Raw genomic sequence first — 18,643 nt, 5'->3', positions numbered from 1 at the left:
CATTATTATTAACCGAAATCTCTGTTTCCTTGCTTTTTATGTTACTGTCTTCCAGAGGCCCATCCAGGAAACCATATTACGTTTAGTTATCCTGTGCCTTAGACCCCTCTAGATTATGATAGTTTCTCAGATTTTTCTTGCTTTTTAATTTTGTTTGTATTGTTTATATGCATATGATAATGAAATACTGTTCGTATTAAGTAAGTGGTATACTAGTAACATGGTCATTGTGTCAATTTTCTTTTCTAGCAAAATAACCATACTTCTAACGGACAGAAGCTGTATTAAAAACTTTATTATGGTGTACTCCCCCCAGTCAGAAAATGACTTAAGGGTGTAATTCAGATGTGTAAATTTTCTTAAGATATGTTTTTTTTCCTTAAGAATGTCTGCATTCAGGCCCGGCGCAGTGGCTCACGCCTATAATCCCAGCACTTTGGGAGGCCGAGGCAGGTGAATCACTTCAGGCCAGAAGTTCAAGACCAGCCTGGCCAACATGGCAAAACTCCGTCTCTACTAAAAATACTAAAATTAGCCGGGTGTGGTGGTGCAGACCTGTAATCCCAGCTACTCGAGTCAGGAGAATCGCTTGAACCCAGGAGGCAGAGGTTGCAGTGAGCCGAGATCGCGTCGCTGCACTCTAGCCCGAGTGACAGAGTGAGACTCCATCTTAAAAAAAAAAAAAAAGAGTATCTGCTTTCGATTTGTATTGTAAGTTATAATAGTAATGCCACCTTATCTGGCTCGCATTTTATGAAAATTTAGTGTTTTACACAAGCGGATTTCTTAAGTAACTAAATGTGTGTATATTCTAGACTAAAATCCTAGATAATTAGATTTGTTTATATTGGAATCAAATCTGAGAAAAATAAATCTGAGAGAGTCTTACATGTATATCTTTATTGCCTTCTACTTAAATTCGTATTACCTGTTCAAGTTAGGTGGCTACTGAAGTAACATTGAAGTAAACACAGTATTAATGTACTGTACATATTTTAATATAGTAGTTTGTGTTGTCTCCTAACTTTTTATATTATTGATTTTTTATTCTTTCCCAGGGCCTTTTAAATTCCTTTTGTTTAGTCAGGACTATACATTGTATTTTTCACTGGTTGAAGAACTTGAGTACCTAAGTAACTTGGTAACCTCCCATAATCCACTGGTACTGTTCTTAAGATTCAGGTAATTCATGAAGTTAGATTGAAAAAACATTTTTTTATTAAAATAGAATTTTAAGACAAGTGGTGGTAGAGTGAGTGTTTACACTGTTTAATACTAACAGTTAAATAATAGGTCCACATATATTTGCTTACTTGAGTTGCCTGAAATTCAGTTAGAACATTCTTGCAGAAATAAACATTTTTTAATACCGTTGCTTAAATCAATTATTTTTGAAGGCTTTTTGTGGCAGTCAAACCCTTTCTGTGAAGAAAATATTCAGAAATCTTGTTTCTCCGGTTCATAAAACAAGCAAAAAGTAGAGCTCCTTTGGCAAAATTTACTTTGCTGTCCAGAAAATTCACCAGTGTTCTCAGGTTGGACTTCAGTATGAAAAACTGGGAAAACACCTTTTGCTTAATTGGGTGTATTGGTTAAACATGTCACGGATTGATGGCAGCTGTCACTTAGCAGCTACAATTCGGTCATTTAAAAATAAGCCGATGTCAGGTTAGCAGAAGAAAAGCACCATCGCCACCCCCTTTTTTCAAAGGCTAAAACAATATATGTGTTTCACCTGCTCAGAAATAACAGCAGGAAGATCACTTCAGCATTTGTCTCAGAGGAGAGACGTGCCCTACCGTACATGGCCGAGGTGCAGTCTAAAAGAAGCACACTCACAGACACTCTGCAGATGGGCGACTTAGTCCAGCGACAGGTCGCACATACTTTTAAAGAAAGAACTGTGGAGTAGACTTCAGAAGTCCTTGGTATATTTTCTTGAGCCTCACCTGTTCAGCAGTAATGCCTCTGAAAGGACTTTCCTTCAGAACATGTCCATTTAATTTAGAATCTTTATATTACTCACCCATATACCTTTATTTGTTGTGTTCCTTATGTTAGTACAGTTTCTGCAGCTTTTAATGACAGGAACCTGTCAATAAAGATAAATCACATTCAGTCTTAATTTTTTTTCTTCTATCCTCAGGGAAATTCAGGGCTTGGTTTCAGCATTGCAGGAGGTACAGACAACCCACACATTGGAGATGACTCAAGTATTTTCATTACCAAAATTATCACGGGGGGAGCAGCCGCCCAAGATGGAAGATTGCGGTATGTTTTGCGATTTTCATTGTGATGCTGAATCCACTTTGTGTATTTTTCTTGAAGCAGAATGGATAAGGAATAAATACAAATAACAAACACTATCATAAAAACTAACGTAGGGTGAATGCTTTAACAACATTCAAGTCAATGAATGCGATCATTATGCTCTAAACGTTGTTTTCCTGTTTTCATTTAGGACTCCAGTTTTATCTTAGATATTACAACATTTTGAATAATAAATTTGGTTGATGGTTTAAATGTTTGTGAGCATATTTATAGAAATCATGAGTTTCCCTTTGTATTTTCAAATAGCTCACAAAATATTTTCCATTTCCTCTGTGGCTGGGAAACATGTATATAAACTTACTTAAGATAAGGAGGATAGAGGATCACACATCCAAGTCGAATCCCACACCACATAGACTAAAGTATGTGCAAATTTTAAATAATATATTTTCTTAATTGACTAGATGAAAATAACATTTGTCTCTGTTTAAATGTAGTGTTCCATTTTGGAAGATATATTTTGCAAACTTTGATTTTTTGGGGGTCATAAATTACGGCATTTTCCCTATTTCCTTGTTTGTTATTAAAATAGCCTGAAGTTTTAGGAGTAAAGAGTTTATATAGTCTGTTAAAAACAGCATCTTATTTTAAGGATGTTGGTACCTTATGCAATTTTTCAATTTCTAAGCTTTAATTCTCACTGGATATGACAGATGGTATATTGATGAAATCAAATGGATATAAAAATTAATCATTTGACAATTCACATAAATGTAGACATTTACTTCCTGATTCTGTTAGATATAGAAGCTTGTCCGGACCAGTTTTAATATTTTAATTGTATTTTGTTTACCCCTCTGCCCAATTTGAGATGACCGTCTTTTTTTCTTGATGGAATACCATGCAGTCAGAGAGACCAGAACTAGGGAAAATGCTAAGACGAGGAACAAATCAAACTTTTACAAAACATAACACTATGACAAATTTTAAGTTCTTTACCTGTGGAACTTTTGAGTTAAGTGACCTAATCTTATATAAATTTCAAAAAATAACTTCATTCTTTTATGTCTAATATATAGGTTGGAATAGGCACTCAGAAAATTATTTTTAGTTTATCTCAGTTTTCACACTATCTCTGTGACCTTAAACTCATGATGTGAGCCTCAGTTTTCTTATCTTTGAATCACAGCTCTGTCTCTTACTATCTGGGTGGCTTTAGGAAAGTTATTTAAATTCTTTTTGCCTCAATTTCTCCATCTGTAAAATAGGGATTAAAATACATATTTAGCTTACAGGTGTCATGAGGGTTAAAACACCGAGAAAGTGTCTAGCATGTCATTAGTGCTAAATAAATGTTTGCTATTTTTATAAAGTATATCTTAATGCCGACACAGAATAAGCATGCAGTAAGTATACAAATGGTAGCTGTAATTATTGTTTAATATTTTTGTATAATCTATTATTTTCACTATTTCTTTTGTTCCTTTTGCTGACCCTTGGGAAATGTTTGTATTTGTTTATATTTGTTTTTTATATACTTTCTTCATTCTGGATTTACTCCAGAATTATTTATAATTCTCTTTACCTTAAAAAAAAGTAACAAAAAATTGGTGAAGTGGAAAATTAATATTTAAATTATATTTAATTTTTATTTTTTATATTTAATTGTTTTCTCAGGGTCAACGACTGTATATTACGAGTAAATGAAGTAGATGTTCGTGATGTAACACATAGCAAAGCAGTTGAAGCGTTGAAAGAAGCAGGGTCTATCGTACGCTTGTATGTAAAAAGAAGGAAACCAGTATCAGAAAAAATAATGGAAATAAAGCTCATTAAAGGTCCTAAAGGTATGTGGTAAGTCAAACTAAGATAAATCTTTAAGAAATCTCTGAGTTAAATATTCCTATGAACTTTATCTGTGACATAGATTTCAAGATGAACAATATTAGTAATACACGACAGAACTTGAGTGGATTTTAATTTCTCTGTTATTTCTAATGATTTTTGTCTTACATTGCATTTTAGAATATTTACATTTCTACCAAGATTGCAGCATTTGAAAAGTTCCTGTTTTTTGGGTGGGGGGTTGTTTTTAGAGGCAGGGTTTTGCCCTGTCACTCTGGCTGGAGTCCAGTGGTGCAGTCATGGCTTACCGTAGGCTCAGTCTCCTGAGCTCAAGCGATCCTCTCACCTCACCCTCCCAGGTAGCTTGGACGACATGCATGCGCCACCACACTGGGCTGATTTTTTTATTTTTTGTGGAGATGGAGGTCTCCCTGCATTGCCTAGGCTGGTCTCAAACTCCTCGGCTCAAGCAGTTCTCCCACCTCAGCCCCCCAGAGTGCTGGTATTACAGTGTGAGCCAGTGCACCTGGCCCAAAATTCTTATGTTTGTCAATGTATACATTTTATACATTTTACCGCAGTGAGCATATATATAGATTTATAAGTTTTTATGATTTTTATATTCAATATTTGCTCAGCATGTTTTTAAGAATTTTTAAAAGTAGGGAACAAAATACCTACTTGTTTTGTTAAGTGGATTTCTCCCCATTGGTATTAAGTATTATTATATTGAAGACTTCTAGCATTAAGAGTGAAATATTTGTGTCCTTGAACACTTTGAAGTTAAGTATAGTATTGATATTAACTTGTGATAATTAATCTACAAAGTACTTTAAATGCAGATACACAGGCTAAGTTAAAAGAAGTGTTTTTAATATGTATTATGAGCAGTTACATCTGCAGTAAAGGACTGTTAAGATGTGATTTCAGAATTTTTAAAACATTGATGAGTTGAGGATAAATGGAAATACTAGTTTAAATATGTGGCTTCATGGAAGAGGGAGGATTTCAACAAATGAAAAAGGAATGGAGAGCTGAGAAATGTTCTAATATTGAAGCTATGGGATTTAAGAATTACAGAAATTCCCTACTTAAAATTGTTAATTCATAGAATATTGAAAAAGAGCAAAAGTATTCACATTTTTAAAGCCTGTTGGTTCTGCCCACCACCACCAGACAATCTTATTATTTCTTCTCAATTGTTTTATTCTAGTGAAAATATTGAAAGTGTAGGTGAGCATAATTATGATGGAAACAAAAGTAAAACGTAATTTTGCAATGTCACTTTGGAATAACAAGTGCATTTGCGAGAAGATACTAAGAAGGAACGTGTGGGATAAAAGGAATCTATTCATAACTCTAGGAGCAGCTGTATTTATAAGTGTCGCTTGATTGCAGAACATATACTAGTAGATAACTAAATGGGTTCTTTTCTATTTTAAAAAATATTAGTGTGGTGGAATTATTACCTTGTAGTTTTCAACCATTTCTTTCTGGGCTTAAGTTCATATTTATGGATGAGAATCTAAAACTAGTGTTTTCCGGACAGGTCTTGGGTTCAGCATTGCTGGAGGTGTTGGAAATCAGCATATTCCTGGGGATAACAGCATCTATGTAACCAAAATAATTGAAGGGGGTGCAGCACATAAGGATGGTAAACTCCAGATTGGAGACAAACTTCTAGCAGTGAGTATAAGAAATCTGTTGTCTTTTAAATCATTTTGTTGTCTGATTTTTTCTAATAGATACTGGAATTTCTCCATACCAAAAAAGGTCTAAATGATATTTAAATTAGCACATCCTAGCCTTGCTGTATCAAATCCTAAAAAATGATTCTTGGTAATATCTTTATTTGTCATTTCTGTTTTCTCTGCCAGCTCCTCCTCCCTTGTCCTTTTATTCCTTCATTGTTGTTGAAGGGTTGAGGGCTTGTATGCACAGAGTGTTTCATCATAATCCTTAGATTTATAAAACAGCGTCATCATTTGTTTGTGTGTGACCCTTTTGTGTTTTACTTTACTTAATAATATAATGAAACCTAGTAATTACCCAGCCCAAGAATGAGAACATCAACCATTTTGTGTTTCTTATTCCTTTGCTTCTTAAAAATTGTGTAATTAGGCCATGTATAGTGGCTCACACCTGGCTGTAATCTTGGCACTTTCGGAGGCTGAGGTAGGCAGATTGCTTGTGCCCAGGAGTTTAAGACCAGCCTGGTCTGCATGGCAAAACCCTGTCTCTACAGAAAATACAGAAATTAGCCAGGTCTGGTGATACACACCTGTAGTCCCAGCTCCTCAGGAGGCTGAGGTGGGAAGATCACCTGAGCCCAGGAAGTTGAGGTTACAGTGAGCTGTGGTTGTCCCATTGTACTCCAGTCTGGGTAACAGAGTGAGAGCCCATCTAAAAAAAAAAAAAAAGTTTTATTACATACATATGCCTAAATAATTTTGTTTAGTATTGTTTTGAAGCTTTTTCAGAACGCTATTGCACTGTGTGAGACTTGCGTCTCCAGTATTTTTTTCACTTAATATTGTTTTACTGAGACTTACCCATATCATTGCTTAGAGCTAAAGTTCATTCATTTTATCTCTATGTAATGTTCCACTGTATGTCTATACTGCAATTTATTTGTCTAATCTTCATCAGTGTATTAGTTTGTTTTCACACTGCTATGCAGAATTATCCGAGACTGGGTAATTTATAAAGGAAAGAGGTCTAATTGACTCACCAGCCTCAGGAAACTTAAAATCATGGTGTTGGGGGTTGGGGAAAGCAAACACACCCTTCTTCACATACCAGCAGGGGAGATGCCAGATGCTTATAAAACAGTCTCATCTCATGAGACTCACTCACTTTCAAGAGAATATCATTGGGGAGCCACCTCCATGATCTAATCACCTTCTACAAGGTCCTTCCCTCAACACGTGGGGATTACAATTCAGAATTTGGGTGGGGACACAGCCGTACCATATCAGTCAGTAACTGTCTCAGCCCATGTTCCTTAGGGAAACAGAATCTGAAGAAAAGCTAATGTGCTAAGGTGTTATTGGGAGATGTGATCTCAAGAAGGCGAGAGTGAGTGAAAATGAGAAGTGAAGCAGAGAATGAATGAGAGCCTGTAGAAGGTAGAATGTATCTGAGCTGGCTGTAATTTTCTAAGGTACCTTGTTGCTTGTCATGTAGAACAGTCTTCCAGGCAGACACTGTAGAAACCATCCAGGCATCATAAACCTTACATCCAGCCATCCAGAGAAACAAAAGAAAGGTTTATCTGCTGGCCCCTTTTATTCTCCTGTCTCTTGTCTACCCCCTAGGGGTTATTTGTCCCAAGCTTTTGGATTGTGTTACCCAACTCCCCTGGGCACAGTTTCTAGGAAAGCCAACTCCTATATTCCATGGCACGACGTTCACCCAAGCCCAAAACTGGTGGAGCTGCAGTGGTGTAGACAGGTCAGACGTGGGTCTGTGACGTGCTGTGGCTCTCACTGTGTGGAGCACATCAGCCATGCCCAATCCCAGCCAGAAGGGGCTGAGAAAACTGGGAAGGGCAGGAGGCAAGATGAAAGTAGTAGTAGTCAGGACTCTCCACTGAACAAGCAGCCAAGGCCTAGCAGAATCTGAAAAGGCACAGAAACTGGTTCTGGCATGGTAGGAAGTTGGTTTTTAAAAATATACTAGCAAGTACTGGTTTTTAAAATTCTATTTTAAGTCTCTTTTTTTTGGTATTATGAATAATTTTCTTAGGAAGAGCTGCTGTGTGTTCTGATGAACATATACAAGAATTTTACTTGACTGTCACGGGATCGTTGATTATCCTGCTAGTAGAATTCTTTTTAAAAACCATCCTGTTGTTTTCCAGGCTGCTTGTAAAAATTTACATCAACAATATATAAAAGATTCCTTTGTTCTGCATCCTGTTGAGTACTGTTTATTGTTGCAAGGAGACTGTATTTTTAGTTAATGATAGGGAAAAGGAAAGCAGAACTTGAACTACATTTCTCTAACTTACCCTTTCACAGCTAAGATCACCACTCTTCCCTCGAACTGTAACCAGCATCGTCTCACCATCACTCACACGCAAACGCAGAGTCAAGACAGCCATCTGTTGCCACTAATTTTCTCACTTTTACTTTTTAATTGATTGGCTACCATGTTTTCCTTTAGCGTTTCTCTGGAACTGGTTTTGGTGGTAGGAGACAGCAACCTGTGCTGATACCATTGTGGCAAGACTCATTCTCTTTTAAATCAACTTTTAAAGAGGCTTTTCTTCTCTTAATTACACTGAAATCATTCAGTGCTCAGTCCTTGTCTTAATTGACTGATCTGGCTGGAGTTTGACACACCCTCCTTCTTGTAACACTTTTTCGTTTGCCTAACAGTCACCCTTTATCTTGGTATTTCTCTTCTTAGTAGCCACTCTTCAGTCTGTCGTTCTGATGTCTGGTGCCTCCTCATATCCCTAACCTCTAAACGTTGAAGTAATCCAGGACTCCCTCCTTGTACATTTTCTCCTCTTTACTATTCACTCCCAAGGTCGTTTTTTAACGTGTAGATCAAGACTCTGGTAAATGGTCAGATAACTTTTCTCTGGTCTAAAACGTTGGGGTCATCATCCTGCACATTCCACATTGAATCCCTCAGCAAATTGTGTCAGCTCTTGTATCAGTTATCTAGTGATATGTGAGAAAACACAAAGATTAATGGCTAAAAAACACCACTCATGTATTTGTTTACAAGTCTTCAGATTGGATAGGGCTTGGCAGGAACAACTTGTCTTTGCTTTACTAGGCCACAAAATCCACTGCTAGGTTGGCCCACACATATGGTGGCCAGGTTGGCGCTTAGCTGGGAACTCAACTGGCACTGTTAGCCAGGTGCTTAATTCTCCAGTGGCCTCTTAGCGTAGTTAGGTTGAGTTTCACACAGGATGGTGGCTAGATTCTAAAAGTGAGCTTTCCAAAGAAGATAAGCACCGATGTATTGTTTCTATCAATCCTCTCTTTCCTTCGCAATTACTGTACCTCATTGGCTAAAGCTAGTTATGTGGACAAGCAAAATTAGTGTAGAAAGAGATTTTTACAAGGGTGTGAATACCAGGATGCATGGCTTATTCTAGGCCACCAAAGAAACAGTATACCACAGCTATTGAATATGTAATTCAACAGTATACCACAGCTATTGAATATGTAATTCAGCAGTATACCACAGCTATTTAATATGTATTTCAACAGTATACCACAGCTGTTTAATATGCAATTCAACAGTATATCATTAGGTATTTAATATGCAATTCAACAGTATGCCACAGCTATTTAATATGCAATTCAACAGTATACCACAGCTATTTAATATGTAATTCAGCAGTATACCACAGCTATTTAATATGTATTTCAGCAGTATACCACAGCTATTTAATATGTATTTCAACAGTATACCACAGCTATTTAATATGTAATTCAACAGTGTACCACAGCTATTTAATATGTAATTCAACAGTATACCACAGCTATTTAATGTGTATTTCAAAATGCAGGCCGTCCTTGCTTTGCATGGTAATGTGGAGCCATAAAAATGACCATGCTACTGAAACTCTGCAAAGCAATGTTAATAACCAATGAAGGGAAATTATTCTTCTGTGACCTTTAAATTTTTTTGTGAAAATATTAAAAACTGCTGTTGTCAATTATAAAGGTACAAATTAGGAAAATGAAAAATATATTAAAGTTAATATTGTTAATACAAGGTAATTAAAACAGAAATATTGATAATGTTTTATTCATTTGCAAAAATAATGTATCAAAGAGAAGAACAATCTAAATCTAAAGCAAACAGAAGGGTGGAAATAATAAAGATTAGAGCAGAAATTACTGAAATAGGTAATAGAAAAGATGTAGGGAAGATAGACAAAAACTGAAAGTTGGTCCCTTGATAAAAATCAACCAAATGAAAAACTTCAGACCAGCCAAGTAAAAAGAGAGAAGGCTGAAATTTCTGAAAGCAAGAATGAAAGAGGGGAAAACAAGAGACTGTTGTGAGTAACTATGTGCTAATACCTGAGGTAACTTAGATGAAATTAACAGATTGCTAGAAAGACACAAACTATCACTTCTAATCAGTCTTACCCTTGAGATTCTGTCCAGGGCAATAAGAAAAGAAAAAGAAAAAAAAATCAGATTAGAAAGGAAGAAACAAAACTATATTTGCAGATGTCATCATATTTTATATAGAATATCCTAAGGAACCTGCTAATAGACTAATAAATTAGTTTAGTACTGATCGCAGGATACATCACTACCTAAAAATCAGTTGTATTTCTATACAAAAGATAGATGGGCCGGGCACGGTGGCTCAAGCCTGTAATCCTAGCACTTTGGGAGGCCGAGACGGGCGGATCGCGAGGTCAGGAGATCGAGACCATCCTGGCTAACACGGTGAAACCCCATCTCTACTAAAAAATACAAAAAACTAGCCGGGCGAGGTGGCGGCGCCTGTAGTCCCAGCTACCTGGGAGGCTGAGGCAGGAGAATGGCGTAAACCTGGGAGGCGGAGCTTGCAGTGAGCTGAGATCCGGCCACTGCACTCCAGCCTGGGCGACAGAGCGAGACTCCGTCTCAAAAAAAAAAAAAAACAAAAAAAAACAAAAGATAGATGAATGGCCAACAAATAATTGAAAAACAAATCCAACTTGAGTATTACAAAAGTAGAAATTTAAAACTGATGTATAAATTAAAACATGCATCATTTTACAGATTTTTAATATTAGTTGATAATGTTTAATGTTGGCAAAGGTCTAAGTAGGTGGGCACTCTCTTATGCTGTGGTAGTGAGTATAAATTTACTAAAACCATTTAGGAGAACAATTTAAATATCTGTGCTCACTTGTGTTCTAATAGTTTTCCTATTTAAATATGGGAATATTAACAGATATAATATTTAATAAATTATGATATAGCCACACAATGGGCTACTGTGCAGCCGTTTTTTTTTTTAACAGTGTAGTAATTCTATTAATTTGTGTCCCAACATGGAACAGTCTGTAAGGTACCTTACATTAAAACTTCTAACGTGGCCAGGCGCCGTGGCTCAAGCCTGTGATCCCAGCACTTTGGGATGCCGAGACGGGCGGATCACGAGGTCAGGAGATCGAGACCATCCTGGCTAACACGGTGAAACCCCGTCTCTAGTAAAAAAATACAAAAAACTAGCTGGGTGAGGTGGCGGGCGCCTGTAGTCCCAGCTACTCGGGAGGCTGAGGCAAGAGAATGGCCTAAACCCGGGAGGCGGAGCTTGCAGTGAGCTGAGATCCGGCCACTGCACTCCAGCCTGGGCAACAGAGTGAGACTCTGTCTCAAAAAAAAAAAACAAAAATTCTAACGTAAGAACAAAAATTTTAATATGTTTTCATTTCTTTAAAGAAGAAAAAGTCTAAAACGCATCCATGCACATTCCTAAATGCCTAAGAATGAGAGAAAATCAAGACTGGGAGAATAGGAGGGATGGAGGCTGGAATCAAGTAGGGCTATTCTGTTAACATACGACAACTTCACATGTCATGATAAACAACTTACTGAGATCGTAGACATCAAACATGGGTATTTTCTTTCTGCATACTTTTATTTTCCTTAAATCACTCTCTTATTTTCCCTTTCTTTTCGTGAAATTGTTTCCAAAACTCAGAAAACAAGTGAAAATGTCATAAATGTCTTTTGGGATTTTTTTTAGGTGAATAACGTATGTTTAGAAGAAGTTACTCATGAAGAAGCAGTAACTGCCTTAAAGAACACATCTGATTTTGTTTATTTGAAAGTGGCAAAACCCACAAGTATGTATATGAATGATGGCTATGCACCACCTGATATCACCAACTGTAAGTCTGTTAGCATATGTTTGCTTAAGTTTATCTTATTTCTTCAGTTGTTAGGCCATTAGTGAAATGTTCTCAGTATAATAAAGTTTAAACATTATGCAAATATTTTTAAAGGAACAATTAAGCATTTTAATCTACTCTTTTTTTATTTTTTTTAAATCTACTTTAAGTCAAAATTTTTATAATTAGAAGGGGGGATCCTTTTTACCTTTATTATTTTATAGTAGTAATTACTCTTACATTTAAAGGGTTGATTTTCAAACTTTTATGTAAATAATAGTCACTAAAGAACATTTGCAAATATTGAAAGTGTTTTGTTCTAATAGTTTTCCAATTGAGCTCAGAAAATTTGCTTTAACAAGCAGTTCATTCTTTTAACAAGCAAAGTACAGGCATACCTCATTTTATTGTTCCTTGCTTTATTGCACTTCACAGAGACTACATTTTTTACAAATTGAAGGTTTATGGCAATCCTGCATTGAGCAAATTTATCCACACCTTTTTTTCTTCAGTAACATGTTCTCACTTCATGTCTCTTAATGTCTCTGTGTCACATTTTGGTAAATCTCGTAATATTTCACACTTTTTCATTATGATTGTGATATCTATTACACTAATCTGTGATCACTGGTCTTTGATGTTTAACTATTTTGTTTTGAGGTGCTACACACACTCGTATAAGACAGCAGGCTTCGTAGATCAGTGTGTTCTGACTGCTCCTCTGATGACTGGTCATTCCCCTGTTTCTCTCGCTCTCCTCGGGCCTCCCTATTCCCCAAGATACAACAATATTGAGATTAGGCCAGTTAATAACTCTACAATGACCTCTAAGTGTTCAAGTGAAAAGACAAGTTGCATATTTCTCATTTTAAGTCAAAATGATTTAACTTAGTGAGGAAGGCATGTCCAATGGCAGTAAAGGGAGAAAGCTAGACCTCTTGCTGCGTTTAGCCAGGTTGTGAATGCCAAAGAAAAGTTCTTGAAGGAAATTAAAAGTACTGTTACAGTGAACACACTAATGATAAGAAAGTAAAGCAGTCTGATTGCTGATGTGGACAAGTTTGAAGTGGTCTAGGTAGATCAAACCAGTTCTAAGATTCCTTCAAGCCGAAGCCTCACCCAGAACGAGACCCTAACTGTAAGTCTGAGAGAGATGAGGAAGCTGTAGAAGAGAAATGTGAGGCTAGCAGGGGTTGGTTCATGAGGTTGAGGGAAAGAAGTCATCTCTATAGCATGAAAGTGCAGGTAAAGCAGCAAGTGCTGATGTAGAAGCTGCAGCAAGTTACCCAGAAGATCTAGCTAAGATACTGAATGGAAGTGGTTACACCAAACAGCAGTTTTCCAACGTAGATGAAACAGCCTTCTACTGGAAAAAGATACCTTCTAGGACTTCCACAGCTAGAGAGGATAAGTCAGTGCCTGACTCCAAAGATTCAAAGTACAGGCTGACTTTCATGTTAGTTGCTATTGCAGCTGGTGATTTTCAGTTGAAGTCAGTGCTCATTTACCAGTCCAGAAATCCAAGGAATTATGCTAAGCCCATCTGCCTGTTCTGCATAACTGTAACAAAACCTGTGCTCTGTAACTTAAACAACAAAGTCTGAGTGACAGCATATCTGTTTACAGCATGGTTGACCGAATATTGTAAGCCAACTATTGAAACCTACTGCTCAGAAAAAAACAACAAAAAAAATTCTTTCAAAATATTACTGCTCTTAGACAAGGCACCTAGCTGCCCAAGAGCTATGATGGCAACGTGCAAGGAGACCCGTGTCGTTTTGATGCTTACTAACTTGCCATCCATTCTGTAGCCCATGGATCAAGGAATAATTTTGACTTTCAAGTCTTACTGTATAAGAAATACATTTCATAAAGCTATAGCTGCCATAGATAGTGATTCCTCTGATGGATCTGGGCAAAGTAAGTTGAAAACCTTCTGCAAAGGATTTACCAGTCTAGATGCCGTTGAGGACATTCATGATTCATGGGAGGAGGTCACAGTATCAACATTAACAGGAGTTTGAAAGATGTTGATTCCAGCTCTCTTGGATGACTTGGACCAGGTCAAAACTTCAGTGGAGGAAGTTACTGCAAATTGGTAGAAATAATAAGAGAACTAGAGTTAGAAGTGGAGACTGAATTGCTGCAACCTCATGATAAAACTTTAGCAACTAAGGAGTCGCTTCTTATAGATAATCAAAAGAAAGTGGTTTCTTGAGATGGAATCTACTCCTGGTAGGTGAAGACGATGTGAACATTGTTGAAACAGCAACAAAGGATTTTGGAATATTACATAAACTTAGTTGTTAAAGCAGTGGTAGGGTTTGAGAGAATTCACTTCAATTTTGAAAGAAGTTCTACTGTGGGTAAAATGCTATCAAACAGCATCACATGCTTCAGAGAAATCTTTTGTGAAAGGAAGAGTCAGTGGATGCGGCCAACTGCATTTTTGTCTTATTTTAAGAAATTAACACAGACACTCCACCCTTCAGCAACTACCACCCTCAGTATCAAGACCAGCAATATCAAGGCAAGACGCTCCACCAGCAAAAACATTGCAACTTGCTGAAGGCTCAGATGCTTGTTAGCATTTTTTTAGCAGTGAAGTATTTTTAGATTGAAGCCTGTACATTGTATTTTTAGACATAATGCTATTCCTTAATATAGTGTAAACATAACTTGTACATGCACTGGGAAACCAAAAAATTCATATGAGAGTCTTTATTGCAATATTTGCTTTATCGCTGTGATAGGCAACTATAATATCTCTGAGGTATGCCTGTAATTCTGGTGTTTCTGGTGCTGCTAGTTCATGGCCTGCACTTTGAGAAACACTGACTTACAATATATCTAAAACTTAGGGTATTTCTATACTCTTAGGTACATGAGGACAGATACTATCTATCTTTGTACTTTTGGGTTCTAGTGCTTACATTTGTATGCAGTTCAATTGTGTTGCAGTTGATTAAATTATTCTTAAAGTACTTATGTATTTTTAGGTTTCTTATTTTATATTCTATATATGTATTTTTGTTGTTGTGTTTTGTTTTGTTTGAGACAGAGTCTCGCTCTGTTGCCCAGGCTGGAGTGCAGTGGCGCAATCTCTGATCACCACAACCTCCGTCTCCCGGGTTCAAGCCATTCTCTTGCCTCAGTAGCTGGGATTACAGGCATGCGCCACCACTCCCAGCTAATTTTGTATTTTCAGTAGAGATGGCGTTTTTCCATGTTGTTCAGGCTGGTCTCGAACTCTGGACCTCAGATATCTGCCCACCTCGGCCTCCCAAAGTGCTGGGATTATGTAGGCATGAGCCACTGCACCCGGCCGGTTATGTTACTTTTCCCCCTTCTGTTGTTGAACTAATAAAGCATTATGAAAAACCTGAATTTCACCTTGCAGTTTCAACTTAATGTTTTGCTTCCATTCTCTTCCCTTCTTAGACAACTATAAATGTTGGTTTTGTTGTACACTTCTGCGTATGCAATTCATAAACAATTTATTTGTGTTTTTTAAAAAGCACTTGTGTTTAAAATTTTTTTACGTGAGTGATTTTTACTTATCAGTTCTTCTGAAGCCCTCACTGTCACCCTGCTGTCAGGCCATTCAACTTACTACCCGTCCCTGGCTGCGGTGATCTAGTGTTCTCCTCATCAATCTGGCTTTAGTCACTGAAGACTTCAGCGCGAAGGCCCACTGTCATTTTGCCACTGTTACTCATGCTGTCGTTCCTGGTCATGTCCAGAAACCGCACTAATGTTTCATCCAACGCCCTGACTTTCTGGTTTCTTCATCTCTTTCTGACTATCCTGCCCTCCACTTCAACTCAGTTACTTGCTTCCAAGATAATACTTTAGATTTTATTATCTATAATTATTAACACTGTCATCACCTCTAAAATATCAATTTAATCATCCCATTCTGTGACTACAACCCTCAGTTCATTCACCTCTATTCTAGCAATTCAACCTCATTTTGACCTTCAGTCATTTGACGTTATTTATTTATTGCCCCTTGTCTCAATTTTTCTATTTGTATTAGCTTAGATTCCATGATTTATCATCATGTTCACTTCATTGCACATCTTCAAGTCCTTTGCCCCCTTCTTCGTAGCAGAAGCCCCCAACACTGGTGCAGCCAAACTCTGCTATTTCATTTATGGTTCCTAAAAAGCAGAACATGGCTGGAAAAGAGCACAAAACTATGCTTTTTACGTATGGCCATAAATCATAGATGGTGCCTTATTTGGTGCCTTATTCTTGCCTGCAGTCCTCCTACATTTTCCTAATTCATTCTCCCACTCTAAGAATTTTTCCCTCCCCTCAAACCTTCACTTGCCATCTACTATTCAGTCGTAACTGATTATCTCACTTCATACTTTATATAAGCACCTAGAAGAGAATTTCCTTATTTTTCCACTTTCAGATATACCTATGTAACTATATTTTTCCCCCAAAACTCCACTTTCACTTGTGTTATAATGGGAGTCCCTGTCATTGTTCTGTTGAAAACCAGGTCTTCCATTTGTGTACTGAATGCCATTATTTATTGTCTGCAGAGAAGATTGTTCTTGCAGCTGTCCCTTCTCTCTTTTGCATAATCAAATTCTCTGTCTACTGGATCATTACCATCAGCACACGAACATGTTTACATACTCCTTATCTTAAGGAAATAGGAGAGAACTTCCTACAATCTTAAGATACCTCTGTAACACTGCTCCTTTTCTCTACTTAATATCACCAAGAGCTGATTTTCCTACCATGTTAAGACTTCTTCACATCAAAAAGGAAAAAAGCCAGGCACAATGGTGTGTGCCTGTGGCCCCAATTACTTGGGAGGCTGAGGCAGGATGGTTTTTTGAACCCAGGAGTTTGGGGGATATAGTGCACTATTATTGCATTTGTGTCTAACCACTACACTCCAGCCTGGGCAACATAATGAGACCTATCTCTTAAAAAAGAGGCCAGGCGCGGTGGCTAACGCTGGGAATCCCAGCGCTTTGGGAGGCCGAGGCGGGAGGATCACGAGGTCAGGAGATTGAGACCATCCTGGCTAACACGGTGAAACCCCGTCTCTACTAAAAATACAAATAATTAGCCAGGCATGGTGGCAAATGCCTGTAGTCCCAGCTACTCGGGAGGCTGAGGCAGGAGAATGGCGTGAACCCGGGAGGCAGAGCTTGCAGTGAGCCGAGATCACCCCACTGCACTCCAGCCTGGGCGACAGAGCAAGACTCTCCAAGAAAAAAAAAAAAAAAAAACCCAGTAAAGAGATGGGGAAAGTCTATAAAAATATTCTTTTATTTGAGACATGATCTTACTCAGTTGCTCAGGCTGCAGTGCAGTGACACAATTGTAGTTCATTGTAGCCTTGAATTCCTGGGCTCAAGCGATGCTCCCACATCAGCCTCCCAAGTGTCTAGGACATCATGCCCAGCTGATTTTTAAAATTGTTTTGTAGAGATGGGGTCTCACTATGTTGCCTAAGCTCCTAACCTCAAGTGATCCTGCCTCAGCTCCCCCAAAGTGTTGGGATTACAGACGTGAGCCACTGCACCTGACCTCTTTATTTAATTTTTAATTGAATTAAAACATATATTCAGTAAGAGTACCAATTTTAAGAGTTTAGCTTAATGATCAGTCAGGTGGCTTCTTAAAATTGCTATGTATTATTCCATTGTATAAGTATATGACAATTTTTTTCATTTTACTGTTGAGTCACTTACAGTTTTGATCTTTTATGAGTATAGCTGCTGTGGCTATTTTTGCGCATCCTTGTCAGACATAAGCACTCATTTCTCGTGGAGTGAGATTACTGTGTTATAGGGTAGGCGTATGTTTAGTCTCCAGCTGATACTGCTAAAAAAAAAATTAGCTGGGCGAGGTGGCGGGTGCCTGTAGTCCCAGCTACTCGGGAGGCTGAGGCAGGAGAATGGCGTGAACCCGGGAGGCAGAACTTGCAGTGAGCCAAGATCGTGTCACTGCACTGCAGCCTGGGCGACAGAGCCAGACTCCGTCTCAAAAAAAAAAACAACAAAAAAAAACAATTTCAACAGTATAGGAGACAATACCCCAGTTTTTCTACGTCCTCATCAACCCTTGGTATTATCCATATTTTTAATTATGAATAGTATGGATATGTATAAAGTTATCTCATGATTTTATTGATGATGATTATTGCTGGTTGTTCCTGATGATTAATGATTTTCAGTATTTTTTGCCTGTGCTTATTGCTTTGACTTTCTTGTTCGATGCAGTGTCTGTTCAAATCTTTTTACATTTTTCTATTGGTTTTATTCTTGATTTGAAGGAAGTTGTATGTATTTGAGAACTAACTCTAATCAGTTATATCTATTGCAGGTGTCTTCACTGAGTTTGTTTTCCCTTTTCCCCTCAAAAAATGGTGCTTTTTGATGGATAAAATTTTTTAAGTCCTTATCAGTCCTTTAGTTTAAGGTAGAGCTTTTAGTGACTCATTGAAATTTTTCCTATCCTTAGGTCATAAGGGACTTCTAGGAGCTTTATTTGCCTTTCACATTTAGATCTGATCCACTTTGATCTATTTTTTGCATGTAATGAGAGATTTTTTAATATGCAGATATATAATTGATCCAGCATCATTTATTGAAAGACCATTTCTGCCTCTGAATTGCATTGGTG

At 37.5% G+C, this 18,643-nt stretch overlaps 1 protein-coding gene across 8 annotated transcripts in view; it reads left to right on the top strand.

Annotated features, from left to right (window-relative positions):
- Window positions 1–18,643, top strand: part of DLG1 (discs, large homolog 1 (Drosophila)) — a 291,014-nt gene that overhangs the window by 182,300 nt on the left and 90,071 nt on the right. For all 8 annotated transcript variants that reach the window (XM_011961193.1, XM_011961195.1, XM_011961194.1 and 5 more), the window contains 4 exons: window positions 2,147–2,271; window positions 3,949–4,118; window positions 5,666–5,802; window positions 11,842–11,986. In XM_011961193.1, coding sequence (XP_011816583.1) covers window positions 2,147–2,271; window positions 3,949–4,118; window positions 5,666–5,802; window positions 11,842–11,986 — 577 coding nt within the window. The remainder of the gene's footprint in view (window positions 1–2,146; window positions 2,272–3,948; window positions 4,119–5,665; window positions 5,803–11,841; window positions 11,987–18,643) is intronic.

This window comes from Colobus angolensis, unplaced genomic scaffold, assembly GCF_000951035.1.
Source record: "Colobus angolensis palliatus isolate OR3802 unplaced genomic scaffold, Cang.pa_1.0 Scaffold54, whole genome shotgun sequence".
NCBI lineage: Eukaryota > Metazoa > Chordata > Mammalia > Primates > Cercopithecidae > Colobus > Colobus angolensis.
Note: the sequence above shows the minus strand (reverse complement) of the source record. Positions and strands in the feature narration are given on the sequence as shown.